This window comes from Ogataea angusta (assembly GCF_019207475.1).
Source record: "Ogataea angusta isolate 61-244 chromosome Unknown 61-244_NODE_6_length_652341_cov_89.526226, whole genome shotgun sequence".
NCBI classification, from domain to species: Eukaryota; Fungi; Ascomycota; class Pichiomycetes; order Pichiales; family Pichiaceae; genus Ogataea; species Ogataea angusta.
The window spans coordinates 324,322-344,519 of NW_025065220.1; the positions used below are offsets into that span (position 1 = coordinate 324,322).

Below are 20,198 nucleotides of genomic sequence, written 5' to 3' on the forward strand. Positions count from 1 at the left end.
GTAGCCCTACCTAGTTCGTAATTCGTATGCTCATTCTTTCACCTCACGTGCCTCAACAAAATACCACACCACCGACTTGGCCAGCTTGAACGGGTTGTCTGTCTTGCTGTGGAAATTCTGCTCGGTGACCTGTCGCGGCTCAATTTTCGACACCCGCCCCACCAGCCAGTCTCGGTCGCTCAGCTCGATGTAGCCCTCGCCCTTGGTGTTCTTGAGGTAATAGTTCGGACACCCCACGTTGAAAGCGGCCCACGGCTGCTCGTCGCCGCCGCCGAGCTCCTCGTTGGCCGGAGTCAGCGTTTTCAAAAACAGAACGAGATCGCCAACTTTGAAGTTCCGGAACGCTATCTTGCCGTCCAGCTCGGCAGTGAGCGTCTTGAGCTCCTGTTTCTGCTGAGTCTTGTCCTTCTGCAACTTTCTCGCCAGCGTCTCCACGTCGCTGAACCGCCGGAACACCCGTTCAACCACAAGCTCGTTGTCAACGTGGTTGAACCGCAAAAAGTTCTGGAACCCTAGCTCCACGTTGAGGCTTTCGTAATTGGCCAGCAACTTCTTCACCTTCTTCTCGATCGAGCTTTCCTCGCACAGACTCATGTCGATCAGCGAGCTCTCGTCTTTCTTGTGCACGATCTCGTCCTCTATGCCCAGATCGGACGAAATCGTGTAGTTCAGCACGTTCATGTCCACCCAATGGAGATACTGCTCTGCTTCCGGCACAACCTCGCTCGAGACAACCTCCATCAGCGCGTTGTCGATGTGCTCGGAGTCCTCGAACGTGTCGTTTTGCAAATTGCCGTTGTTGTGAGCCGAGTCGGTAGCCTGCTTGATTTGTCTCTTGCGACTGCGCAGACCTTTCACACGCTTGATGGTCAGTGTTCCAGGATGGTTGTCAAACGAAGGCGTCTCGCGAATCAACAGCAGCCCTATAGACTCCAGCAACAGACACACCCTTGTCAGATTGCTGAATATCTCGCCGCTCATCTGGTTCAGCTTGCTGTATGCTCCTTGCACAAGCTCGTACAACTGGCAAAGAAGCCGGTCTTTGATTGCCAGCCTTTCATTCAGCGTCTTGTTCACGTTGACAAGATTAGACTCGTCTTCCTCCAGCTCCTCGATTCTCAATTTCAGCTCGTTGATTTCCTGTTGGTTGACTTTCGCTTCCTTGCCAAACTCGCTTTCTTTCTGGGTCATGTTCTCCAAAAGGTCCGACTTCATGCTCTTCAGCTCGGAACACACATTAGCCAGCTCTTTGTTCGCCTTGGTGAGCTCTTCGTTCGACTCTTTCAAGTTCTTGTTCTCCTCTTCCAAAACCGCCAAACGCCTGTCTTTCTCCAAATCGACCTTCTTCATATCCTCAAGCTCTTTCTTCAATCGATCAATCTCTGCAAATTCAGTTCCTTTCTTTAGCTCCTCGATCTCGCCTCTGTACCTCTCGTTTTCGTTCTCAAGACGCTCGATCCGCTCTCCATAGTGGCTCGGAGGCAGATCGATCGTCTTGCGTCCTAAAACAACGTTCTCGTTGAACAGTATAGTGTTCTCATGCATAACATGCTCCTGACTCAAATCCGACTGCCGCCTGCTCACAGGATTCGGCAGAGTGTGCACTGGTCTGTGACGAGACCATTGGTCGTTAAACTGCTGGAAGTTACGTGTATGCAAAACGTTCTCAAGCTTCTTGATTCGTCGTTCGTAGCCCTTGATCAGCTCGTCATTGGACACAGAATCCTGCTGGTTCACGTTTATGTTAATCACAATCCCTTCAGACTCAAAGCTCTTGATGAACTTCTTGAACAGCCGCATGTAGTTCACGTCGTTGGCGTCAAAGGACCCCAAATCTCCCACGTTTTTTCCTTTCACGACAATCTCCTCGCCTTCCTCGGTTTCAATGGCTTTTCGCTCGTTCTGGCCATACGTAATACCGAAATCTCTAAGACACTCTTCCAGCTTGTTCACAATATTGGGGTCAATGCCTTCTTTCCGGAGTGTATTGATATACGACACAATACTCTTGACTGAAATGTTTCTGGCCAGGTTCGCTATAATGTTGGTTTCCCTCTGTTTCGGCAATTCTGTAGCCATTGGACGCGGAGTCGGGAAACCATTGATGTTGTGCAGCAGCCTGTTGATTGAGGTAAGGTAGTGTTTTTCCTGGCCGCCTACCGGGCTCGCAGGGCGGTCGACTGGTGAGGGAGATTTCTTCGACAGCATCACATCTACCTGCTCCAGTTTATACGCGAGCATATTCTCGTTGATAAATCGCTCGCGGCCCTCCTCGTCCAGGTTCAGAAACTCAAGCTTATCGGCTCCGCTGCTAGCCAAAAATTCCTTGAGCCATTTTGTGCGGTTGCGTGCTTCCATGAACCGCAGCATCTCAAAGATCTCGTTAGCCTTTTTGACAATGTTGTTTAGGGAGATGCCAAACTTGAGATTGTTGAGGTTGGCTATGACAAAAATGCCAAATATCAGTGGCAGGTCGGAGACAACAGACAGCTGAAGCTCGTTTTCCTTGATGGATGCAATGTTTTTAGCCACCTCTGTATTTAGAACCGTAGACAGTCTCATCATGTTGAGCTGGATCTTGGTGACGTTGATCAACGTAGAGCAGATTAGTTTCGTTTGTAGCTCTTTCCTGGCATTCAGTTTGTTGATCTGTATGTCGTACAAGTTGTTGGCAAGCTGAAAAATATACGGCACAAGCTCAGACTCCTGGTATTTGTACAGCTGCGTAAGCTTTTTAATGTTCGCAATGGAGGAAGCAGACAACGTCGTTGACGTCTGGCTTGCTGTGGTGATGAGTTCCTCAAAAGAAGGAAGGGACGAAGAGGACTGGATCAGTTTGCTGACATGTGCTTCTAGTTCGGCAAGTATGCGTTTGCAGTCCTGTATTTTCTGTGTTTTCTGGGTGGCATCTGTTTCTGGCCGTATGTACTGCGACATGTAGCTGTTATATTCCTGTGAGAGCTCCTGGCGGGGCTTGATGACGTCTGACTCGATTTTGCTGCGAAGCATGACCAGTCTCTCGTTCATGCTCTTGTTGAGTCTGCGCGACTCCTCTGCGCATTTTTCGAGACGCGGCTCGTTAACCAGCTGGCTCAAAAACAGTTTTTCCGACACACTGGACGACGGACTGTGGAACTCAAAAGGAAGGCGTTTGAGCAGTGCGTACTGGTCTCGCCATTGGTCTACGAGACTGTTGGACTGTAGCAGCACCAGGGCGTCGATCGAGTCGTTGAACTTCTTCTCGAGCGTCTTGAATACGAGCCCCACGTACTGTATGAGCACGTTCAGAGACGTCAAGATGGTCTCGAGGTCGTTGTCCTCGGGCGTGCACTCGTCAAAGGCCACCGTCTTTTTGAAGTCGGACAGCAGCGCCGACGCCCAGCCAGAATTGCGTTTGAGCGAGTTGAGCAGCATCCGCAGCATGTTCAGATTGATGTCCACCGCCTTGATCTGTGTCGTGTTCTCCAGCACCAGCGTCAGCTTCTCCACAAACACAGACAGCTCTTCCGACAGCAGGGGCGAAGCGAGCGGCTTGATCATGTTGATGAGGTCTGTCTGGTTCAGTTCTGCCAGAAGGTCGTTGACGTTGTCCATGTTGTCCGACGCGTCGATGTTGTTGACGTTGAAGTAGCGTCTATCGAAGACGTAGATCTCGCTTATTTCCTCGTGCACTATCATGGAGAACTTGAGTTTGATGCCAAACGGCGTGAGCAGAAACAGGTTTTCTGTCGCCACATTGAACGACAGGCCAATGAACTGCTTCAACGCCTCCAGATTGTGGAACTGGTACGCACTGGCCACCACTTTGGCCCCCGTGAGCGAGTTGTAGATCGTCAGGGCAGAGGGCAAGTTTGTGTCCTGCGACTTGTTCTGCCGGTAGACAGACGACATCATCGAGAGCGGGTTGTTGTTCTGGATGATGGAGATATTCATTGCTGGGCAGGGAAGACGGGTATATTTGCCCTTTAAGCGATACGATCAGTCAGAAGAGAGGGTAAAATGGGGAAATAAATAAAATAAAATAAAATAAATAAATAAATTAATTTATTTAATGTCCGAGATAGAGTATGAGCCACTGTGTCTGGATGTGGACAGATTCGGGCGCGAGACGATAGACGCGCATATAGAGCAGGTGCGCCGGCTTGTGGACGAGCATCTGAGCGAGCCGTACTCGATCTACGTGTACAGGTTTTTCCTCAACAACTGGCCCAATCTGACGCTCATGGCCAAGCACCAGGGCAAGGTCATTGGGTGCATCATCTCAAAGGTGGAGCCGCACAAACATGCCAGAATACGTGGGTATATTGGGATGTTGGCGGTGGACAACGAGTACCGCGGCCGCGGGATCGCCAAGGAGCTGATTTCGCAGAGCGTGGACGCGATGATCGACGCTTACCGTTGCGACGAGATCATTCTGGAGACAGAGGTGGTGAACAAGGCCGCGCTGCGCCTGTACGAGAACTTTGGGTTTCTGCGTGTGAAGCGGCTGTTCCGCTACTATCTGAACAAGCACGACGCGTTCCGGCTGATACTGCCCGTGACAGAGAAGAGCAGCGTGCGATCGACGTTTCTGCCGCCGCTGGACGACGCGCCGGAGTCCAAATACTAATGATAGAGCTAGCAATTCAATTATATCCCTACTAATCAGTCCTCGTCGTCGAACTTTGGAGCCAGGTAGTATCTCAGGTAGCCGCTCGGCAGTCTGTACTCAAACAGGGCTGGAGCCTTGTCGGTGAGCTTGATGGTGACGGTCGACGACAGCGCGGTGGCCTTGACGATGTCGTTGAGGTACTTGGCGCCGAACGTGAGCACGACCGGCTGGTTGAGCTCGATCTTGATGCTCTCGTCTGGCTTTTCCATGTCTGTGTGGGGCTTCAGGATAATCGAGCCGGAGCCGATCTGGCCCTCTGCGTTGAACTTGACCGAGTCCTTGGTGATTATGATCTGCAGCGACTCGCTCAGCGTCTTCATGTCTCTGGCGATCTTGGCAAACTCGTACGCCGGCATCGTGATCGAGCAGTCGTGCTCCATGTCGTCGATGGTGAGCACGTCGGAGTCGATGTCCATGAGCTTGAGCGAGAACTCGGAGATCCTGTCCTTTTTCTTGTCCTCGAACACCACCAGCAGCGAGTCTGGCGAGTCCTCGGCAATGACCGTGAGGTAGTCCTCGTTGTTGCCCTGTTTGAGGATCTTGGACAGCGACTCGAGGTCCAGGCCGAGGACGAGGTCTCTGTCGCAGCGGAACTCTTGGAACGAGCCCGAGTCGATCTTGAGCGCGATCAGCAGCACTCTCGAGTCGTCGATCGCCTGGACCGTGATGCCCTTGCTCTGCGAGCAGTTGAAGTTACACAACTTGACGGAGTCCTTGATGGATTCGATCACCTGGCGTGTTAGCGCACGGACGCGTCAGATACGTACTTTTTTCAGCAGCGAGGCCTCTTCGAATTTTCCTTCCAGCATTACGCGTGCAATATAAAACGCGACAAAGTTATTTGGCACGCGAATTTCCCAGTGTCGCAAAAATCGACCTTTGGAAATTGCGTGGGCGCCTTCTTTTTCTCCCGTCTATCGTCCTCTCCGTATGGATATTATTAAAAAGGCCATCTGGGGGCCCGACCCCAAGGAGCAGTACCGCCGGTGCCAGAGCGCGCTGCGCAAAAACAAGCGGCAGATCGAGCGGCAGCTCCAGGACCTCAACGCCGTCGAGAAAAAGACAAAGACGCTCATCAGGGCGGCCGTCAAGAAGGACGACATGAAAACAGCCAAAATGTACGCACGCGAGTACAAAAACGTCGCCAGGACCATCCAGCGCGTGACGGTCTCCAAAGTCACACTGGAGTCGATCGGCATGAAGCTCGCGGAGCAGCAGCAGATGATCAAGCTCAAGGGCTCGATGCAGAAGTCGACAGAGATCATGAGGGACATGAACCAGCTGGTCCGGCTGCCCCAGATCGGCCACACGGTTCAGGAACTCAGCAGAGAGCTCATGAAGAGCGGCGTGATCGACGAGATGATGGACGATATGCTGGAAACGACGGATATCTACGAGGACGAGGAGGACGAGGACGTCGACGAGGTGCTAAGAGACATTCTGGACGAAAAGCCCCAGCCAGAGGTCCAGTTGCCGGAGATGGCGCGGCCCGAGGAGCCGGAACCGGAGGAGGTGGACGACGAGCTGCTGGAGAACATGCGCGAGCGGCTCAGCGCACTACAATAGGGCAGATGATCATTTGTTTGTGCGGTACATGTCTAGAACAGCAGGACCGACGACCCGATCAGAACCAGGGCCCCGATCAGCGACAGCGAGCGGCCGGACGCCGCGGCGGCGTCGTTCTGCACCTCCAGACTGCTTTTGTTCTGGAACTGCTTGAACAGGTCTACGCTCGCGTTGGGCTTTGTCTGGTAGCTGAGAGAGAGTGTTGTTGGGACACGCGGCGCAGGAGACATAGCAGAGACCGCGTTCTGTGCAACCTGCTTGTTTCGGGAGGCGTACTCCAAAGGCGACAGCGGAGACGAGCGGGCAGCTGAGACCGGTCTGAGGTTTGCGGTCGTGTTGTCAACAGAGCCGATGCCCACAAAGAAGAACTTGTCGGTGCCAAATAGCTTTTTCTGCTCCTCCTCGCCGTCGCAGTCGTCCTCCTTTTTTTTCTTAGGCCACCAGTTGGCGTCAACAGAGCCGTCGGGCTCTCGGGCCTGCAAGCTGTTTTTGTCCGCAACAAATTCCACCGACTCCTTCTTCACACCCACGAGCAGGAACTTGCGCGCGCCGAACGGAAAGTACTCCTCGGCACCGCCCTCCTCCTCGCAGGAGCCGTGGATGTGGTCCTTCAGCTTCTTGAACACGTTCGGGAAGCCCTGCGCGGCAATGTCCTCCTCCTTGATCAGCCCCATCTGCTGTCCCGTCTCCGTCGCCAGGGACCCGACCGCGTCGTTGTCGGAGCCATAGAACTGGTACCCGTTGCCATAGACGTACGGCGCATCGGCAACGGCCGCGGCGCGGTATCGCGGGACGATGTAGGCGTTGTTGTCGGGAGAAATCCACTCCTCGAACTGGACCTGGTCGTCCTTCAGATCGTTGTACCGTTCGATGATCTGGAACACCTGGTTTTGCGTGCGCGCGTCCAGCTTGTTGAAGACCGAGTCAGCCAGGGCCGGGCCCAGGAGAGTCAGAATCCACCACTTCATATAGTGTTTTATATTATTTTGTTGTGCAAGTGTCTGTGTTTGGCTGTGTGGTAGCAATGGTGTAGCAGAAAACAAATACTCTGGACCGTGTTAAGTAGTGTTGCACCTTTTTGGCAGAACGAGGTTTTCAGGCCGAAGCGCTGGGCAAAACGCGCGCCGCACGGCCGCGTGGAGCACTAGGATATTTTTTTCAGCACCTCGGTGGCGATCGCTTCGAACACAGGGCCGGTCTGGCTGTGCTGGTCGGTAGCGGGCAACATAGAGCCGCACATCTCTCTCGAGAGCGGGATGCGGCCCAGAAGAGCCACTCCCTGCTGCTGCAAACTCTTCAGTTCCTCGCTCTCGCCGAAAATGTGCTCCTCGTGGTGGCATTTCGGGCACGTGAACACGCTCATGTTCTCGACGACGCCCAGAATCGGGATACGGATCTTCTCAAACATCGTGAGTCCGCGTCTCACGTCGCTGAGCGCCAGGTCCTGGCTCGTGGTGACAATCACGGCCCCGTCGACTTTCAGCTGCTGGCCCAGCGTGATTTGCACGTCGCCGGTCCCCGGCGGCGTGTCGACCAGTAGAACGTCCAGGTCGCGCCACTCCACGTCGAAAAGCAGCTGCTGGAGCGCTTTCTGCACCATCAGGCCTCTCCAGACGACTGCCGCCGTCTCGGGAACGAGATATCCCATCGACATGGTCTGGACCCCGTGGTTCATCAGCGGGACGAGCTTTTTGTTGGCGTTGATCCGCGGCTGGCCACTCAGACCCATCAGTTTGGGGATGTTGGGCCCAAAAATGTCGGAATCGAGGATCCCCACGTTCAGGTCGCGGTTCCGAAGCGCAACGGCGAGGTTGGCCGTCACACTCGACTTGCCCACGCCGCCCTTGCCGGCAGAGACAAAAACTATGCGTTTGACGTTATCTAGGGACCGCTGGGACGGGATGCGGGGGCCGTTCTTGGGGAGGCCCTACAAGCGTTAGAAGGGGCTGAACGTTCTGTAAACTTACCAATGGGTTTGAATGGGAGGAGCGAGTAAAATGGAGCGGTGAGATTGGCCGCTGGAAGATATATCTGTTTGATCTCCACATGCTAAAACATGTTTTTTAACAAATGTTTTTTTGACAAAAAAAATATTCACCATGTTTATGAGTTTTAGACCCCCGTCGCTAATTCTCCAGAATATCGTCCGCGCACGGCCAAAGACGGCTGGCCTCAAAAAGGTCGCCGTGCGATACCAATCTACCGGTTCCATAGACCAACAGACTCTCCCAGACCTGCTAGACAAGACCAGAGCGATATTTCCCACAAACAAGACAATCAGACAGAAAGCCCGCCAGCTGCTCGAGCTGACGCGCGAAACGGACGGCTACACAACGCCGGTCAGGATCGGGATCGTGCAGTCGCCCGGAATCGAGCCCGGACTGCTCACGGACGTGCTTGTGTGCGACCCCCTGGACAACGACCAGGCCTGGTTTACACGGCTCCGGCAGCGGCAGAGCGAGAAGAAAGCCAACCAATGGGTCTGTTTTGGCGAGAACGGCGTGAAGTCTCCGTTTCTGAGCCGCGAATTACGCGTGATCCAGAGCGCGGCCTTGGGAGACGGCTCTACAAGAAACGAGCTGCACAGAGAGGAGTTCAGAGACATCGAGCTGCTGGAAATCAATGACCCACAAAGCCTGCACACCGACTCGGGCGTCTCGGAAACAACAGCCGCCGTCCAGTCGTCGTCCCCCAAGGAGTGCCATTTGTACATATATGTCAAGACCCGTCCAGGCGAGCCTCTGGAGATCAACAATTACCCGTCGCTCTCGGTCCTCAACACGCAGGTCCAGGAGACGGGGGGCTCGTTCCAATTACAAACACAAGGCAACATTGCTGTGGATCTCGAAAAAGCCAGGCTGGCCAACGAGCTGCTCATGGAGTCCCCAAATAACGTGTCCAGATACCTCGAGCTGGTGAAAAAATCCAACATCAGCGCTCTGCTGTTCACGCTGAGCAGAGAAACCAGCGCCAACAGGCCAACGGCCCTGCTGCTGCAGTCGCTGCTCTCCGACATTGACCAGCAGCTCAAGTTTGAGGAGAAACCGGACCTCGTGAAGGAGCTGGACGCACTCAAAAAAGAAATCGAAGCCTGGGCCCAGATGTCCCATTTCGAGCTCCAGTCCAAAATAGCTCCCTATTTGCAGGACGTGCTGATCCAGAGGTTCAGCAAAATCACACAGATCGTACCAAACATCGACGAGTTCGACCTCGTGCTGTCCAAATACCTCTTTGACGACGAAACATACGTCCAAAAAAGCATGTTCAACTTCACGCCCGTCAAGTGCCACGGATCGCTGCTGGACTCGACGGCCAAACTCAACTACCTGGAGGGCAAGATCGACCTGCTGCTGCCGGCAAACGCAGAGCCGCCGCAGCCGCTGGCCCACCCGGTCGCCGTGCTGAAACACAGGGTGCTAAACAAAGACCTCCCGGACCTGCAGCAGAAAATCAGCCGCATCGTGCTCCACAACCTCGCCACAATCAACCTGCCAGCGTTCGCCGTGTGCACGGTGGGTCACGTGATCGACTATATCTCGATGGACACGGCGGTGGCGGTGGTGGTGCTCAGTTTCGCCATCTCGTCCAACAGCATTTCCAAGGCTGTGTTCCGCCGCCTCGACGCGTTCAGGAACGCCTACACGGAGAGCCTGCGCACGTCGATCGACCGCAGCCTGGAGCACCTGCGCAGCCGGCTGAACCGCAACCTGGAGCAGAACGGGCTCAACAAGGCAGGAAAGCAGGACCTGAGACGGCAGCTGAGCAGCGCGCTGGAGAAGCTGTAGGTGGCTCATTTCACGTGACCTTTCGGTATGAGGCTGGATTTTACGAAGTATACGATCCAAAAAGCACCCGATATTTTTCGGTGTGTCTTTTTTGGCAATTTCGCGGCTGTGCAGCGGGATCTATCGTATGGTTCGATTATTTTCTGGTGCTGGTGAATAAATAAATAGACGCACATTCCCTTTGCGCAAACTAGATGAATCTGTTTCGGATGTATCCTCACTACCGTCTGATGGCGTCCAAGACGCACAGGGGACTTGCGATGGCGTATGTTTCGGTCGGCCTGGTGCTGCCCTTTGTGCTGCCATTGAAAAGCTCGCTAACGACCGATAGAAGCAACGTTTACGGCCACTTTAACACCAGGAGCGCGTTCAGAATATAGGAGGGCCTCGGCTACGAGGGGAACATTGGGTATTGGTAATGAAAATATGACTCTTTTGTGCTATTCACCGTATCTGAGGTAGAGAGCGTTCTTGAAATGCTCGTGGCGGATTCCCGGTGGTTTGGCGGCCTCGAACGCATTGAGCGCCTCTTTCACCGTCCAGCCGAGTTTCTCGACCAAGTAGCAGCAGATGAAGAACCCGGTGCGGTTCTGGCCGTAGTGGCAGTGCACGCCGATGTACTGGCCCGCCGAGAGCTCTTTGGCGATCGCGTCTGCCACCGCGATGAACTTGACTATCGTCACGTTGTCCGGCGTGACCTTCGACTCGGTCTTGAACTTGACGTAGCGGACTCTTTTGAAGTCTGCCGGCTCGTACGCCGGGGTGTCCGACCCGATATCTATGATGGCCACCACTTCTGGATGGTCTTTCTCGAAAACCGTGGGATTGTGCACCTCGTCGGTCTGACGAAGCGTTTTCATGCCCAACAACGGCGCTTCTGGCTTGCCGGCAGCACGTAGCGGTGCAGAGATTGTCACCACTTTGTCCCATTTTTCCTTATTCTTCAGCCCCCACTTGTCACCGCTGATCTGCGCTCTCACCTGTAAAACCCAGGTGCAACTGACGTTCAATTGGAGATTCTCGACAAACTGGTAGATGACGCCAGTCAAATAGTGCGGCCTGTCCAGAAAAACAGAGTGATTGGCTTTGTCGATCCTCTCCAGCTTGATAAGAACGCCGTTTGACTCCAATTCCCGGGCAATTGCCTCGCTCACACTGTACGGAGTGACGCTATCGGCGGCTCCGCAACATATCAATATTTTCGGCTCGTTGGTGGAACTGGCGATTTTTTTGGCAGCAGCCACCAGCTCGGCGGAGGTCACCAGGTGGAAGCCATTCAGATAATTGAGAAACGTCTCGGACTCGGTGTCCAGGTTCCATCGGAACTGCGTGGCTCTCTTCAGCCAGTCGTTGCTCTCTGGATAGATGAATTTGTTCACCGACGGCGAGTACAGACCGCCCACGCGGTCCACAAAGCGGTAAACGTCGAACAGACATGGCAGATAGGTGAACACGCCCAGAGCCGCCTTGAGGGCGCGAGGAAGGTTCATTGGGGCCAGTTTAGGCGGCGAGATCATCACCAGCGACTCAACCTTGTTCTCTGGCAGAAGATTGACCAGTCTTGTGGCCAGATGCGTGCCCATGGAATGCGCAATGAGAACAAATCGTCTATTAGGAAACTTGGTCGTCAGAATGGTGTTCAGCAGATCTGCAATATTCTCGCTCGTGTAGTCTTCGGGAACAAGGTTCTTTGTGTCGCGCTCCAAGCGCGCTAGCTCCTCGTCCGAGAACTGGGTCAGTCTAAATTTGAGCGTCTTGGTGCTCACTTTCGAATTGCCAAATCCAGGAAGGTCGACGCCGAAAACGTCGGCACAGTTGCGGAACTCCTGCAGTATCGGCTCAAACTGCGACAGCTGGCCGCCCAGGCCGTGCACAAACACAAGAACCGGCAATGACTCAATTCTCTCCCGGATATCGTGCCGTAGATTTGGGTCGTTTCTCTTTTGGTACTCTCGCAGAGGATGCTCGCTGAAGAAGGTGTTGAGTGTCACAGACTTGCCGTGATGGCTGAAGGACTCTATTCTGGAGTACTTCTGCACAATTGGGCAGTCGTTTGGCTTCGATCGCAGTATGGTCAGCTCGAAGTCCGAGTAAAACCCATTGTGGTACATCTTCTTCAGACGCACAAACTTCGATAGCGAGTCGTCCTGTTTCTGAAGCTCTTCCAGCGTCTCCTGGTTGATTATGAGCGGCGTGTCCACTGTCATTGCATAGGGTGGCTAAATCTTGGAGTGTAGATTTCTTTTGTCTGCGAATTCAAATCTAATTTAATTTATTCTTATCTCAAAAAAAAAAAACACGCCACCCGTACACCACCACATCAACGGCTCCCACCCACAAGGACAATAAGAACAATTGGATCAGTGGCGGTTTGTGGTTAGTAGAGCGCATATATAAAGCCGTTAGTGTGACAAGTACCTACTATGGTATAGGACGGGCAGCCGGTGGGCTGTAGAAAAAGACGCAGCCGGAAGACCCTTGGTCACAGCTCGTCCCCTCTATAGTGCCCAGCAGCATCTTCGCGGTGTCCAGTAGCTGTCACCGTTCGTGCAGTGATTGACAGGACCAGCCCGGCATTCTTTTTAGCAGCCTTATTTTCTCCGCTTGTCCCATAAAAGGGAAAAAATATCTACCCCCTAAACGCTCGATCTTTTTCTTCCCAACATTAAGTATTCTCCATGCTCAACGCCCAAGTGCCAGCCGTTGACACGACCATCTCCCTCAAGGAGTTCCTCAAGTCTGCACCGCCAGCACCAAAACCCAAAGAGGCCACCCCCTTCTACCACTCAGCGATCCCCGTCAAGTCGCTGGTTCAGCGGTACAGAACCGTGGGAAACCTGGGATCGGGCAGTTTTGGAACCGTGACGCTGGCGAAGGTCCGCGCCAACGCCCTCGCAGGCATCTTTGACGAGATGAAACTCTGTCAGGGAACCCTTCTGGAGCCGCTGAAAAACGTCAATCGAGCAAAACTGGATGTGGTGGCTATCAAAACAATGACCCGAAGACTGGCCAATCTGGACGACTACTCAAAGGTGAAGGAAGTCAAATTCATCCTTGCCGTGTCCTCCCACCCCTCGCTGGTCCAGATCTATGACATATTCATCGACAAGGAAACGTTCAAGCTCCACATAGTCATGGAGTCCATGGATCAGAACTTGTACCAGCTCATGAAGTACAGAAAAAATTGCTTGTTCTCCCCATACACTCTGAAATCGATCCTGTCCCAGATCTTAGCTGGCATAAGACACATCCATAAACATGGCTACTACCACAGGGATGTCAAGCCGGAAAACGTTCTTATCATGCAATCCTCAAATTTCTATGGCTCCAAGGAAAATATTCCTGAGAGCAAGAGACACCAGGCGTACGTGATTAAGCTGGCAGACTATGGACTTGCAAGACAAGTCGAGAACAAAAGGCCTTACACCGCGTATGTCTCCACCAGATGGTACAGGTCCCCAGAAATCCTGCTCAGACAGAAACACTACTCCTATCCCGTGGATATATGGGCATTTGGATGTGTGGCAGTCGAGTCGGCAACGTTTCTTCCCTTGTTTCCAGGAAGCAACGAGCTCGACCAAACTTGGAGGGTCCTGGAAGTCCTCGGATGCCCTGAAAAGAGCGAGAAAGCGCCCCTTGGTGGATTTTGGGACGAGGCTCAGAAATTGTCTAGCAACCTCGGATTCCATCTGCCAAGGCTTCCTGGTGCCTCTATCGAGGAATTGATCCCAAGATTTGATCTTCCAGACAAGGACAGGAAAGAACTGTGTGATGTGGTCAAGGAATGTCTGGTCTGGGACCCAAATCACCGTATTGGCGTCGACGAGCTTTGCCAAATGAGTTACTTTAAAAACACCGTCGTGAACGGGCCAGAGCCGGCTTCTACGCCTGCACACAGGAACGTGACCAAGGTCGCCCCTGAAAGTCTCAATTGGCTATCCAAAAATACCCCCAACGTCATCAACGACGAAAATATCAACGAGAGCTCCTCACACCGTCTGCGTAAGGTGCCACATCTTAACATGTTCAAATTTGGCAAATCTGAAAAGCAGAACCCACAAAACTTTTCGTTTGCAGGAAGTCTCAAGGATGAGACTAACAACAAGCAAATCGATGCAAAGCCATACCAAAATGATAACTATATGGCGGTGAAAACCAAGCCTCAAAGCGTCGAGCCAGAAAAGGCAGATCAGGAATGGGAGCTCAACGACGACGATTCTGATTATGGAGACGACGAGGACAGCGGCTTGATTGAGCCACTATACATCGGCGAGTCGTACCCACTCATCCAGCTCGACGATAAAGACCTTGGACAAAAGCCAATTCCTGGAAACGTGGACGGCTCGTTTGATCCCCAGGTGTGCATTGTCCGAGGAGACGAGCGCGCGGATAATCATTTCGTCGACTATGCTTTGGACGAGGAGCTTGGTGGCTATGATGACATGGTGTCGTGTCCGTGGAATGCCGGCCACCCGGCTCCATGACAGTTTTTCTCTAAGAATATGGCTATGAAGATCGACTGTTCGACATTACGCAATTTGTACATAATCGTGATTCATGTCGAGGTCTGCCGTTTGGGTTTGTTCGATATCCGAATCTTCGGAGCTGCTATCCTGTATGGCTGCTAGCAATGGATGGTCCTGTTGTGTCACGTTATCATTGTCTATGTTTCTAATGGCTTTATGATTCGTTGGTTGTACTTTGGTTTTGTGGGCCAGTTTGCACGAGCTGCCCCGTGGACAGAATCCCAGCTCCTGGAGGTCTGGGCATTCAAAGTAGTGAGCGAGCTCACAGGCTCTTCCCCTGTCGCAGTAGCCGTTCACGGCGAATTCTCGGCATATTCTGAAGTTTTTTTTTTCCAGTTTATGAGAAAAGACACAATTCTCGTTAGTGCAATTGTGCGACTGGAAGAACTTGCAAGATGGGGCGTTGTATTGCGATGGCGTGTGAGAAAATTGGCAGTTGGGTCTTTTGCAAGTGCGGTCTTTATTTTGGATCACGTTTGGACATAGTGCAACGTGCGTAGGCGAGTGGACGAAGGGACAATTTTTATTAGAGCATGTCCCGCTGCGAGTGTAGTACATGCAAAACTGTTTTTCGTCCGAGTATTGCGGATTTTGCATGACATAATCTCCTTCCAGCGTTTTGATGTATCTGTGGCCGTTGTACGTTAGCGTTGTTTTCAGATCGTCGAGCGATGTCAGCTGTTTATCTGAGTCCAAAAACTTAGCGGATACGAGAGCCAGTTTAGTACCCTTGTTTGTGGAGACAAATTCGAGGTTGTTGATGCGGATGCGATTTTTGTAGGGGAATTTGACCTGGTTGGCGTGAATGTGTTTGTAGAGCCGTTTTTTCTGCCTGGCGGCCTGTTTGAGCGCTCTGACCTTGATGGCAAAATCGGGGTCGTGTTTGAGGACGTCGTTTGCCGTTCTTTTCACTGCTGTCTTTGGTGCCGTCTGGACGTGCCTGCGAGCAAGCCTTTCGACAAGTTTCGATTTCTGGAGCTTGAGGTCATTCTCCAGCAGTCGCAAGCGTTCTTCCAGCTTTTGAGATTCAGACATAAAAAAATAATTTTTTTTAATGTCTTTAGTAGCCAAGCTGGGCAGGCTTTTGCCGCTGGACGAGGAGACCTTGAATCAGATGGTGGACTACGCGGTGAAGGAGCTGAAGACTCCCGAAGCTGCCAGCCAGCACTTTATCAATTTACTGGGCGAGAGCCCGGACGCTCTGGAGTTTATTAGTGAATTTTCGAGGACGCTGGAAAAGCCAGGGGAAAAATCCGCGAAAAAGCCCAGCACAACGGACCAGAACCCCAAGAAGAACGTGATAAAAATCGTGCGGCCAGGTACCAAATCAAACGCCCCAAAAAAGGCCGCTGAGGAGAGCAGGAGCCGACCGGAGAAAAACCTCAAGCTTGATAACCTAAAGGAGCTGGGCGATGCGCTGAACGAACTGGAGTCGCAGAGTGGCGGCCGCGTGTGCAACTGCAACGCCACGCGACATCCGCTGTTTGAGATGTTCCCGAACTGTCTGAATTGCGGCAAGATCATCTGCGTCAAGGAAGGACTACAACCGTGCTCTTTCTGCGGCAAGGATCTGCTGAGCAGCGAGGAAAGACGCCAGATTGCGCAGGTTTTGCAGAAGGAGAAGGACGAGCTCAACGGCGTGCGGCCTGTGGTCAAAGAGAAGGAGAAGCCGAAGAAAAATAGCAAGATCACCATTTCTGTGAGTTCTGCGGGACAGAACAACTTCAAAGTGCAAGACCAGCTTTTCAAGCGCATAGAGAGGAAGAAAGAGCTGGAGCGCGAGAATCTTGTCAAAAGCAAGAAGGAACAGGAAGAGCTCGCTGAGGCCGTCAAGCAGATCGAGTATTTGGAGGCCACCAAGGGCAAGGACCAGGAACTGCTTCAGGCAGAGCAACGACTGGACAAGCTGCTGGAATTCCAGGCAAACGGCGCCCAAAGAACGCGAATCATCGACCAGGCATCGGACTTTGAGGTTCCTGCCAACAGTCTGAGCCCGTGGGCGTCGCCGGTGGAAAGAGCCCTGCAATTAAAGAAACAGCAGCGAGAACTGAAAAGACTCGAGGAGGAGGAGAAACTGCGGACCGGGCGCGGCAAGAGGGTGCTGGACATGTCCATCAGAGACGGCAAGGTGGTCATGCGTGAGGTGGCGACGCCGGAAACCGGGTCTGACGGCGAGATGGAGGAGCTGGAGCAGGAGATGAACCGGCACAGCCTGGAACAGCTGGAAAAGAACGCGCAGACGGTGTGGGACTACGAACAAGAGCGCGCCAAGTGGACGAAGCCGAAGTACATGGGGAAAGTTGACAGCGACGAGCCGCCAGAGGAAGTCCACGGCGGCGTTGTGCAGCTGGGCGAGGACGCAGAGGAGATACTGCTTGGTCTGGGGATCTAGGTGTATGGTGTTGGTGTATGGCGTGTGTCTGGACGGGTATAAAAAAGTTTTTTCTACAGGTAAAATTTCTTCACATCAGTAGGTATACTAAACTAGTATATTACAACATAGGGCCATTCAGTCCCTAGCAGCTGCGTTGGTGGCAGTTGCGTGGGTCTGAGATCAGCTAAGTGTCTGAACCGACTCTGCTAACAACAGAGCCACGGTAGTCACTCCGTTCAGGTCCTTAGAATAACCGAGATACGTTAGCCAGACGATGGGGCATGCCACCACCGTGGCGGTTGCCTCGTCCACTAATAGTGTTTGGACATTGTAAACTTTTCTCTATGTACACAATACTACACACTATTCTTGCGCTCGCTGGTTTTTCTCCAGATGTTCGAGCTCGTTCTTGATTCTCTCCATGGCACGGAACACCTTCGACTGCACGTAGAACGAGCCGCCTTTCTCCTTGGAATTCACGTCAAACAAGTAATCGTACTTCTTCTGCGCCGCGTCCAGACTCAGCCCGCTGGGCTGCACGTCCAGGATCTTGCACGCTTCGTCCAGGGAAATGTCTGTGTCTCTTGCCCTTGTGGTCTGTTTCGCGGCTCCCTGTGCCTGCTGCGCCGTCGTGGCCGCCGCCGCCTGTCTGTATGCCTCTGTGAATGCGCGTCCGAACACCCGTGCGCCCGTGAACACCACTTGTACCAGTAATCTGTGAGCCATTGATGGCAAAGAATTTCAAGGAAGAAAATTTATACCCGCGACTATCGACCTAAAATGGGCTGAAGCAAAAAAAATAATCGTATATGACAAGCCATCCAGATTTACAGGACACAGAGGCTGCGGGCCTGCTGATGCTGTTTTCGCACCAGTCACAGCGTCTCAGTGCCGGCGCGTTTGAGGAGACGCAGCCTTCGTCGTCGCCTGCGTCGGAAGCGACCACACAGGGCAAACAGAGCCCCTCGGTGCGGCAGATTGATCAGGGCGTCGTGACGTCTCCTGGCCCCGCTGCCGCCGCTCTTGCGAGCGGATCGTCCAACAACAAGGCAATGGTGGCTGCTGCTGCGCTTGCGGCCGCGGCCGCGACGCCGTTGCCCCTGCTAACAAGAGAAAAGGAGGAAGACAAGCCAGACAAAGAGCCCAAGGAGGAGGAGAAACGGTCCGACTCTGTTGTTTCGTACGCCGTCGACCCGGACAGCGGCGTGATTGGCTGTGTGTGTGGGTACGAGCACGACGACGGGTTCACGATCCAGTGCGACCGCTGTTTCCGCTGGCAGCACGCCGTCTGTATGGGCATCGACGACATCGACGACGTGCCGGAGACGTATTTGTGCTACCTGTGCGATCCAAGTCTTGTGGTGAACGCAGAGAGGGCGCGCCAGCTGCAGGCGGTGCGGGTGCAGCCGAAACGGCGTCGTTCGGGCAACGGCGCGCAAGCCGAGGCCGGCCACGGACGCAAGGAGCTGGTGGACTCGAAACCGCCAAGTTCGCGGGCCAAGAAGCAAAAGACGGGCTCCGTGGAGGCCGGCGACGAGGACGAGGCCGGCGGGGAGATTGTGGAGCGGTACCAGACGCTGTACGTGGAGATCAGCGGGTTTGAGTACAAATCGGCGGCGGCCAAGTCGTTGGTGAGGAAACTGCCAAGTCTGCTGCTACAGAAGGATAGCCAGGTGCTTGAGTTCAAGGACGAGCGGGAGTTTGCGGGCAAGCTGCTGGACAAGTCGAAGCTGGAGGTGAAGTCGGTCACAGAGTCGGCGAAGGCGCGATTCAACGGGTTATCGAAACTGTACCTGAGCACAGCCGTGGAAGTGCGCCCGAACCAGCTGCTGAGCGAGATTGTGGGCGAGGTCGACCTAAAGGACAACTACATCAACGAGAGATGGAACCAGTACTGGCTGCTGGGCTGTGCGAAACCAAAGACGTTTTTCCACCCGCAGCTTCCTCTGGTGGTCGACCAGAGAGGACTGGGCAACGTGACGAGGTTTGTGCGCAAGTCGTGCTTTCCGAACTGCGAGGTGCGGTCGGTGGTGGTTGCGGACAAGCTGCGGTTTGTGCTTGCGACCACGAGAAAGATCGAGAGCGGGTCTGAGCTGACTGTGCCGTGGGAATGGGACGACGCGCACCCGATCCGCAGACTCAGCGACGCGTCGTTCGACGGTCTTTCGCACGAGGAGCAGGCCAAGCTCGTGGCGTCTGTGCAGGCCGTGCTGGACCTCACGGAGTGCGGGTGTGCGTCTGGAGACTGTTTGCTGGCGAAAGTCAAGAAGATCAGCACGAGTTTGCAGCGGCAGAGCAGGAAACACGTGCCGGAGCTGGAACAGACGTACGAGCCGTTCGACTCGCGTGCGCTGCAGAGAGACAGGGTGATCCTGGAGTCGCTGGGCAGGCCGTTGGAGGACGCGACGCAGGACAAGTTCGAGTCGGCCAGTCCTGCGCCGCTGGACCCGCTGGTGCTGCCGCCAAAATACCAAATCATCAGAAAATACTGGCAGGAGCCAAAAGCCGTGCCGTTGGAAACGTCCGACAAGCTGTATGTTCCGGTGCCCGTGGCTATCAAGGAGCCAACCAAGGTGGAGGCGGTGGAAGCCAGAGAGGAGGAGAAACCCAAGGTGGTGAAGAAGTTCAGCCTGGCGGACTACAAGAAAAAGTCGAAGGGCGAGAAGCTTGTCAAGTAATTAATATGTTGCGCTCTACATATGCATTGGCTAATTCAGTAAACTTTTGATGCTGATCCCCGTGGACGGGCGCCATTTCGGCGTGAGAGCCACCTCTGGGATGTCGCTCGTGGGCGTGGGTCTTGTGCGTTCCATGGTATATTCTCGCTCCCTGATGGTGGGGGAGCTGAGTGGCGAGAGCGGCAAGAATGGGACGTGTTCCTGGCTCTGTGGCCTTCGTTTGCGCTTGCACTTGGCGATCTCGTCCTTGTCGGGATACACGCACGTGAGCATGTTGCGCACGCAGCCCGAGCAGGCCGGCTTCTTCTCGTCGCACTTCTTCTTTCTTCTTCGACAGCAGAAACAGCCGGTCTTTGTTCGTGTGATTTTTTTCCTCCGCTCTGGACCGCAGTTTTGGGGAGCGAGCGTGGGCGACGCCTCGGGACTCGAAGCGGGCGGCGTGACGGTGGCGTGGGGCTCGCGTATCGTGAGCTTGAGCACCTTCTGGTACTCTCTGTAGCTGGTCATGGGTAGAGGGAATGAAAATTTGCTGGACCTGGGGGAAATGATATAGGGGCTATTTTTTTCTCGGGGGAAGGAGAACGCGAGGGCAGGAGAACGCGAACAGCTTCTCGAAAT

The 20,198-nt window shown here is 53.7% G+C and overlaps 14 protein-coding genes across 14 annotated transcripts; 6 read left to right on the top strand and 8 right to left on the bottom strand.

Annotated features, from left to right (window-relative positions):
* Positions 1–30: 30 nt before the first annotated feature.
* Positions 31–3,933, bottom strand: KL928_003225 (uncharacterized protein; the record flags this gene model as incomplete). The annotated part of the gene is made up of 1 exon (XM_043203789.1): positions 31–3,933. One exon carries the CDS (start codon positions 3,931–3,933, stop codon positions 31–33), a length of 3,903 nt encoding a protein of 1,300 aa, XP_043059478.1.
* A 118-nt stretch (positions 3,934–4,051) lies between these two features.
* On the top strand, positions 4,052–4,609 carry KL928_003226 (uncharacterized protein; the record flags this gene model as incomplete). Its single annotated transcript, XM_043203790.1, has 2 exons — positions 4,052–4,065; positions 4,189–4,609. The coding sequence occupies 2 exons, from the start codon at positions 4,052–4,054 to the stop codon at positions 4,607–4,609; spliced, it is 435 nt and encodes a 144-aa protein (XP_043059479.1).
* Positions 4,610–4,644: 35 nt separating this feature from the next.
* Positions 4,645–5,460, bottom strand: KL928_003227 (uncharacterized protein; the record flags this gene model as incomplete). Its single annotated transcript, XM_043203791.1, has 2 exons — positions 4,645–5,352; positions 5,419–5,460. 2 exons carry the CDS (start codon positions 5,458–5,460, stop codon positions 4,645–4,647), a joined length of 750 nt encoding a protein of 249 aa, XP_043059480.1.
* A 121-nt stretch (positions 5,461–5,581) lies between these two features.
* On the top strand, positions 5,582–6,217 carry KL928_003228 (uncharacterized protein; the record flags this gene model as incomplete). The annotated part of the gene is made up of 1 exon (XM_043203792.1): positions 5,582–6,217. The coding sequence occupies one exon, from the start codon at positions 5,582–5,584 to the stop codon at positions 6,215–6,217; it is 636 nt and encodes a 211-aa protein (XP_043059481.1).
* Positions 6,218–6,249: 32 nt separating this feature from the next.
* Positions 6,250–7,185, bottom strand: KL928_003229 (uncharacterized protein; the record flags this gene model as incomplete). Its single annotated transcript, XM_043203793.1, has 1 exon — positions 6,250–7,185. The coding sequence occupies one exon, from the start codon at positions 7,183–7,185 to the stop codon at positions 6,250–6,252; it is 936 nt and encodes a 311-aa protein (XP_043059482.1).
* A 176-nt stretch (positions 7,186–7,361) lies between these two features.
* Positions 7,362–8,265, bottom strand: KL928_003230 (uncharacterized protein; the record flags this gene model as incomplete). Its single annotated transcript, XM_043203795.1, has 2 exons — positions 7,362–8,108; positions 8,185–8,265. 2 exons carry the CDS (start codon positions 8,263–8,265, stop codon positions 7,362–7,364), a joined length of 828 nt encoding a protein of 275 aa, XP_043059483.1.
* A 51-nt stretch (positions 8,266–8,316) lies between these two features.
* KL928_003231 (uncharacterized protein) lies at positions 8,317–10,002 on the top strand (the record flags this gene model as incomplete). Its single annotated transcript, XM_043203796.1, has 1 exon — positions 8,317–10,002. The coding sequence occupies one exon, from the start codon at positions 8,317–8,319 to the stop codon at positions 10,000–10,002; it is 1,686 nt and encodes a 561-aa protein (XP_043059484.1).
* A 440-nt stretch (positions 10,003–10,442) lies between these two features.
* Positions 10,443–12,209, bottom strand: KL928_003232 (uncharacterized protein; the record flags this gene model as incomplete). The annotated part of the gene is made up of 1 exon (XM_043203797.1): positions 10,443–12,209. The coding sequence occupies one exon, from the start codon at positions 12,207–12,209 to the stop codon at positions 10,443–10,445; it is 1,767 nt and encodes a 588-aa protein (XP_043059485.1).
* A 471-nt stretch (positions 12,210–12,680) lies between these two features.
* On the top strand, positions 12,681–14,486 carry KL928_003233 (uncharacterized protein; the record flags this gene model as incomplete). Its single annotated transcript, XM_043203798.1, has 1 exon — positions 12,681–14,486. The coding sequence occupies one exon, from the start codon at positions 12,681–12,683 to the stop codon at positions 14,484–14,486; it is 1,806 nt and encodes a 601-aa protein (XP_043059486.1).
* A 45-nt stretch (positions 14,487–14,531) lies between these two features.
* KL928_003234 (uncharacterized protein) lies at positions 14,532–15,563 on the bottom strand (the record flags this gene model as incomplete). Its single annotated transcript, XM_043203799.1, has 2 exons — positions 14,532–14,797; positions 15,047–15,563. 2 exons carry the CDS (start codon positions 15,561–15,563, stop codon positions 14,532–14,534), a joined length of 783 nt encoding a protein of 260 aa, XP_043059487.1.
* Positions 15,564–15,642: 79 nt separating this feature from the next.
* On the top strand, positions 15,643–16,920 carry KL928_003235 (uncharacterized protein; the record flags this gene model as incomplete). The annotated part of the gene is made up of 1 exon (XM_043203800.1): positions 15,643–16,920. One exon carries the CDS (start codon positions 15,643–15,645, stop codon positions 16,918–16,920), a length of 1,278 nt encoding a protein of 425 aa, XP_043059488.1.
* A 345-nt stretch (positions 16,921–17,265) lies between these two features.
* On the bottom strand, positions 17,266–17,628 carry KL928_003236 (uncharacterized protein; the record flags this gene model as incomplete). The annotated part of the gene is made up of 1 exon (XM_043203801.1): positions 17,266–17,628. One exon carries the CDS (start codon positions 17,626–17,628, stop codon positions 17,266–17,268), a length of 363 nt encoding a protein of 120 aa, XP_043059489.1.
* Positions 17,629–17,711: 83 nt separating this feature from the next.
* KL928_003237 (uncharacterized protein) lies at positions 17,712–19,580 on the top strand (the record flags this gene model as incomplete). Its single annotated transcript, XM_043203802.1, has 1 exon — positions 17,712–19,580. The coding sequence occupies one exon, from the start codon at positions 17,712–17,714 to the stop codon at positions 19,578–19,580; it is 1,869 nt and encodes a 622-aa protein (XP_043059490.1).
* Positions 19,581–19,610: 30 nt separating this feature from the next.
* Positions 19,611–20,087, bottom strand: KL928_003238 (uncharacterized protein; the record flags this gene model as incomplete). The annotated part of the gene is made up of 1 exon (XM_043203803.1): positions 19,611–20,087. One exon carries the CDS (start codon positions 20,085–20,087, stop codon positions 19,611–19,613), a length of 477 nt encoding a protein of 158 aa, XP_043059491.1.
* Between the last annotated feature and the right edge of the window lie 111 nt (positions 20,088–20,198).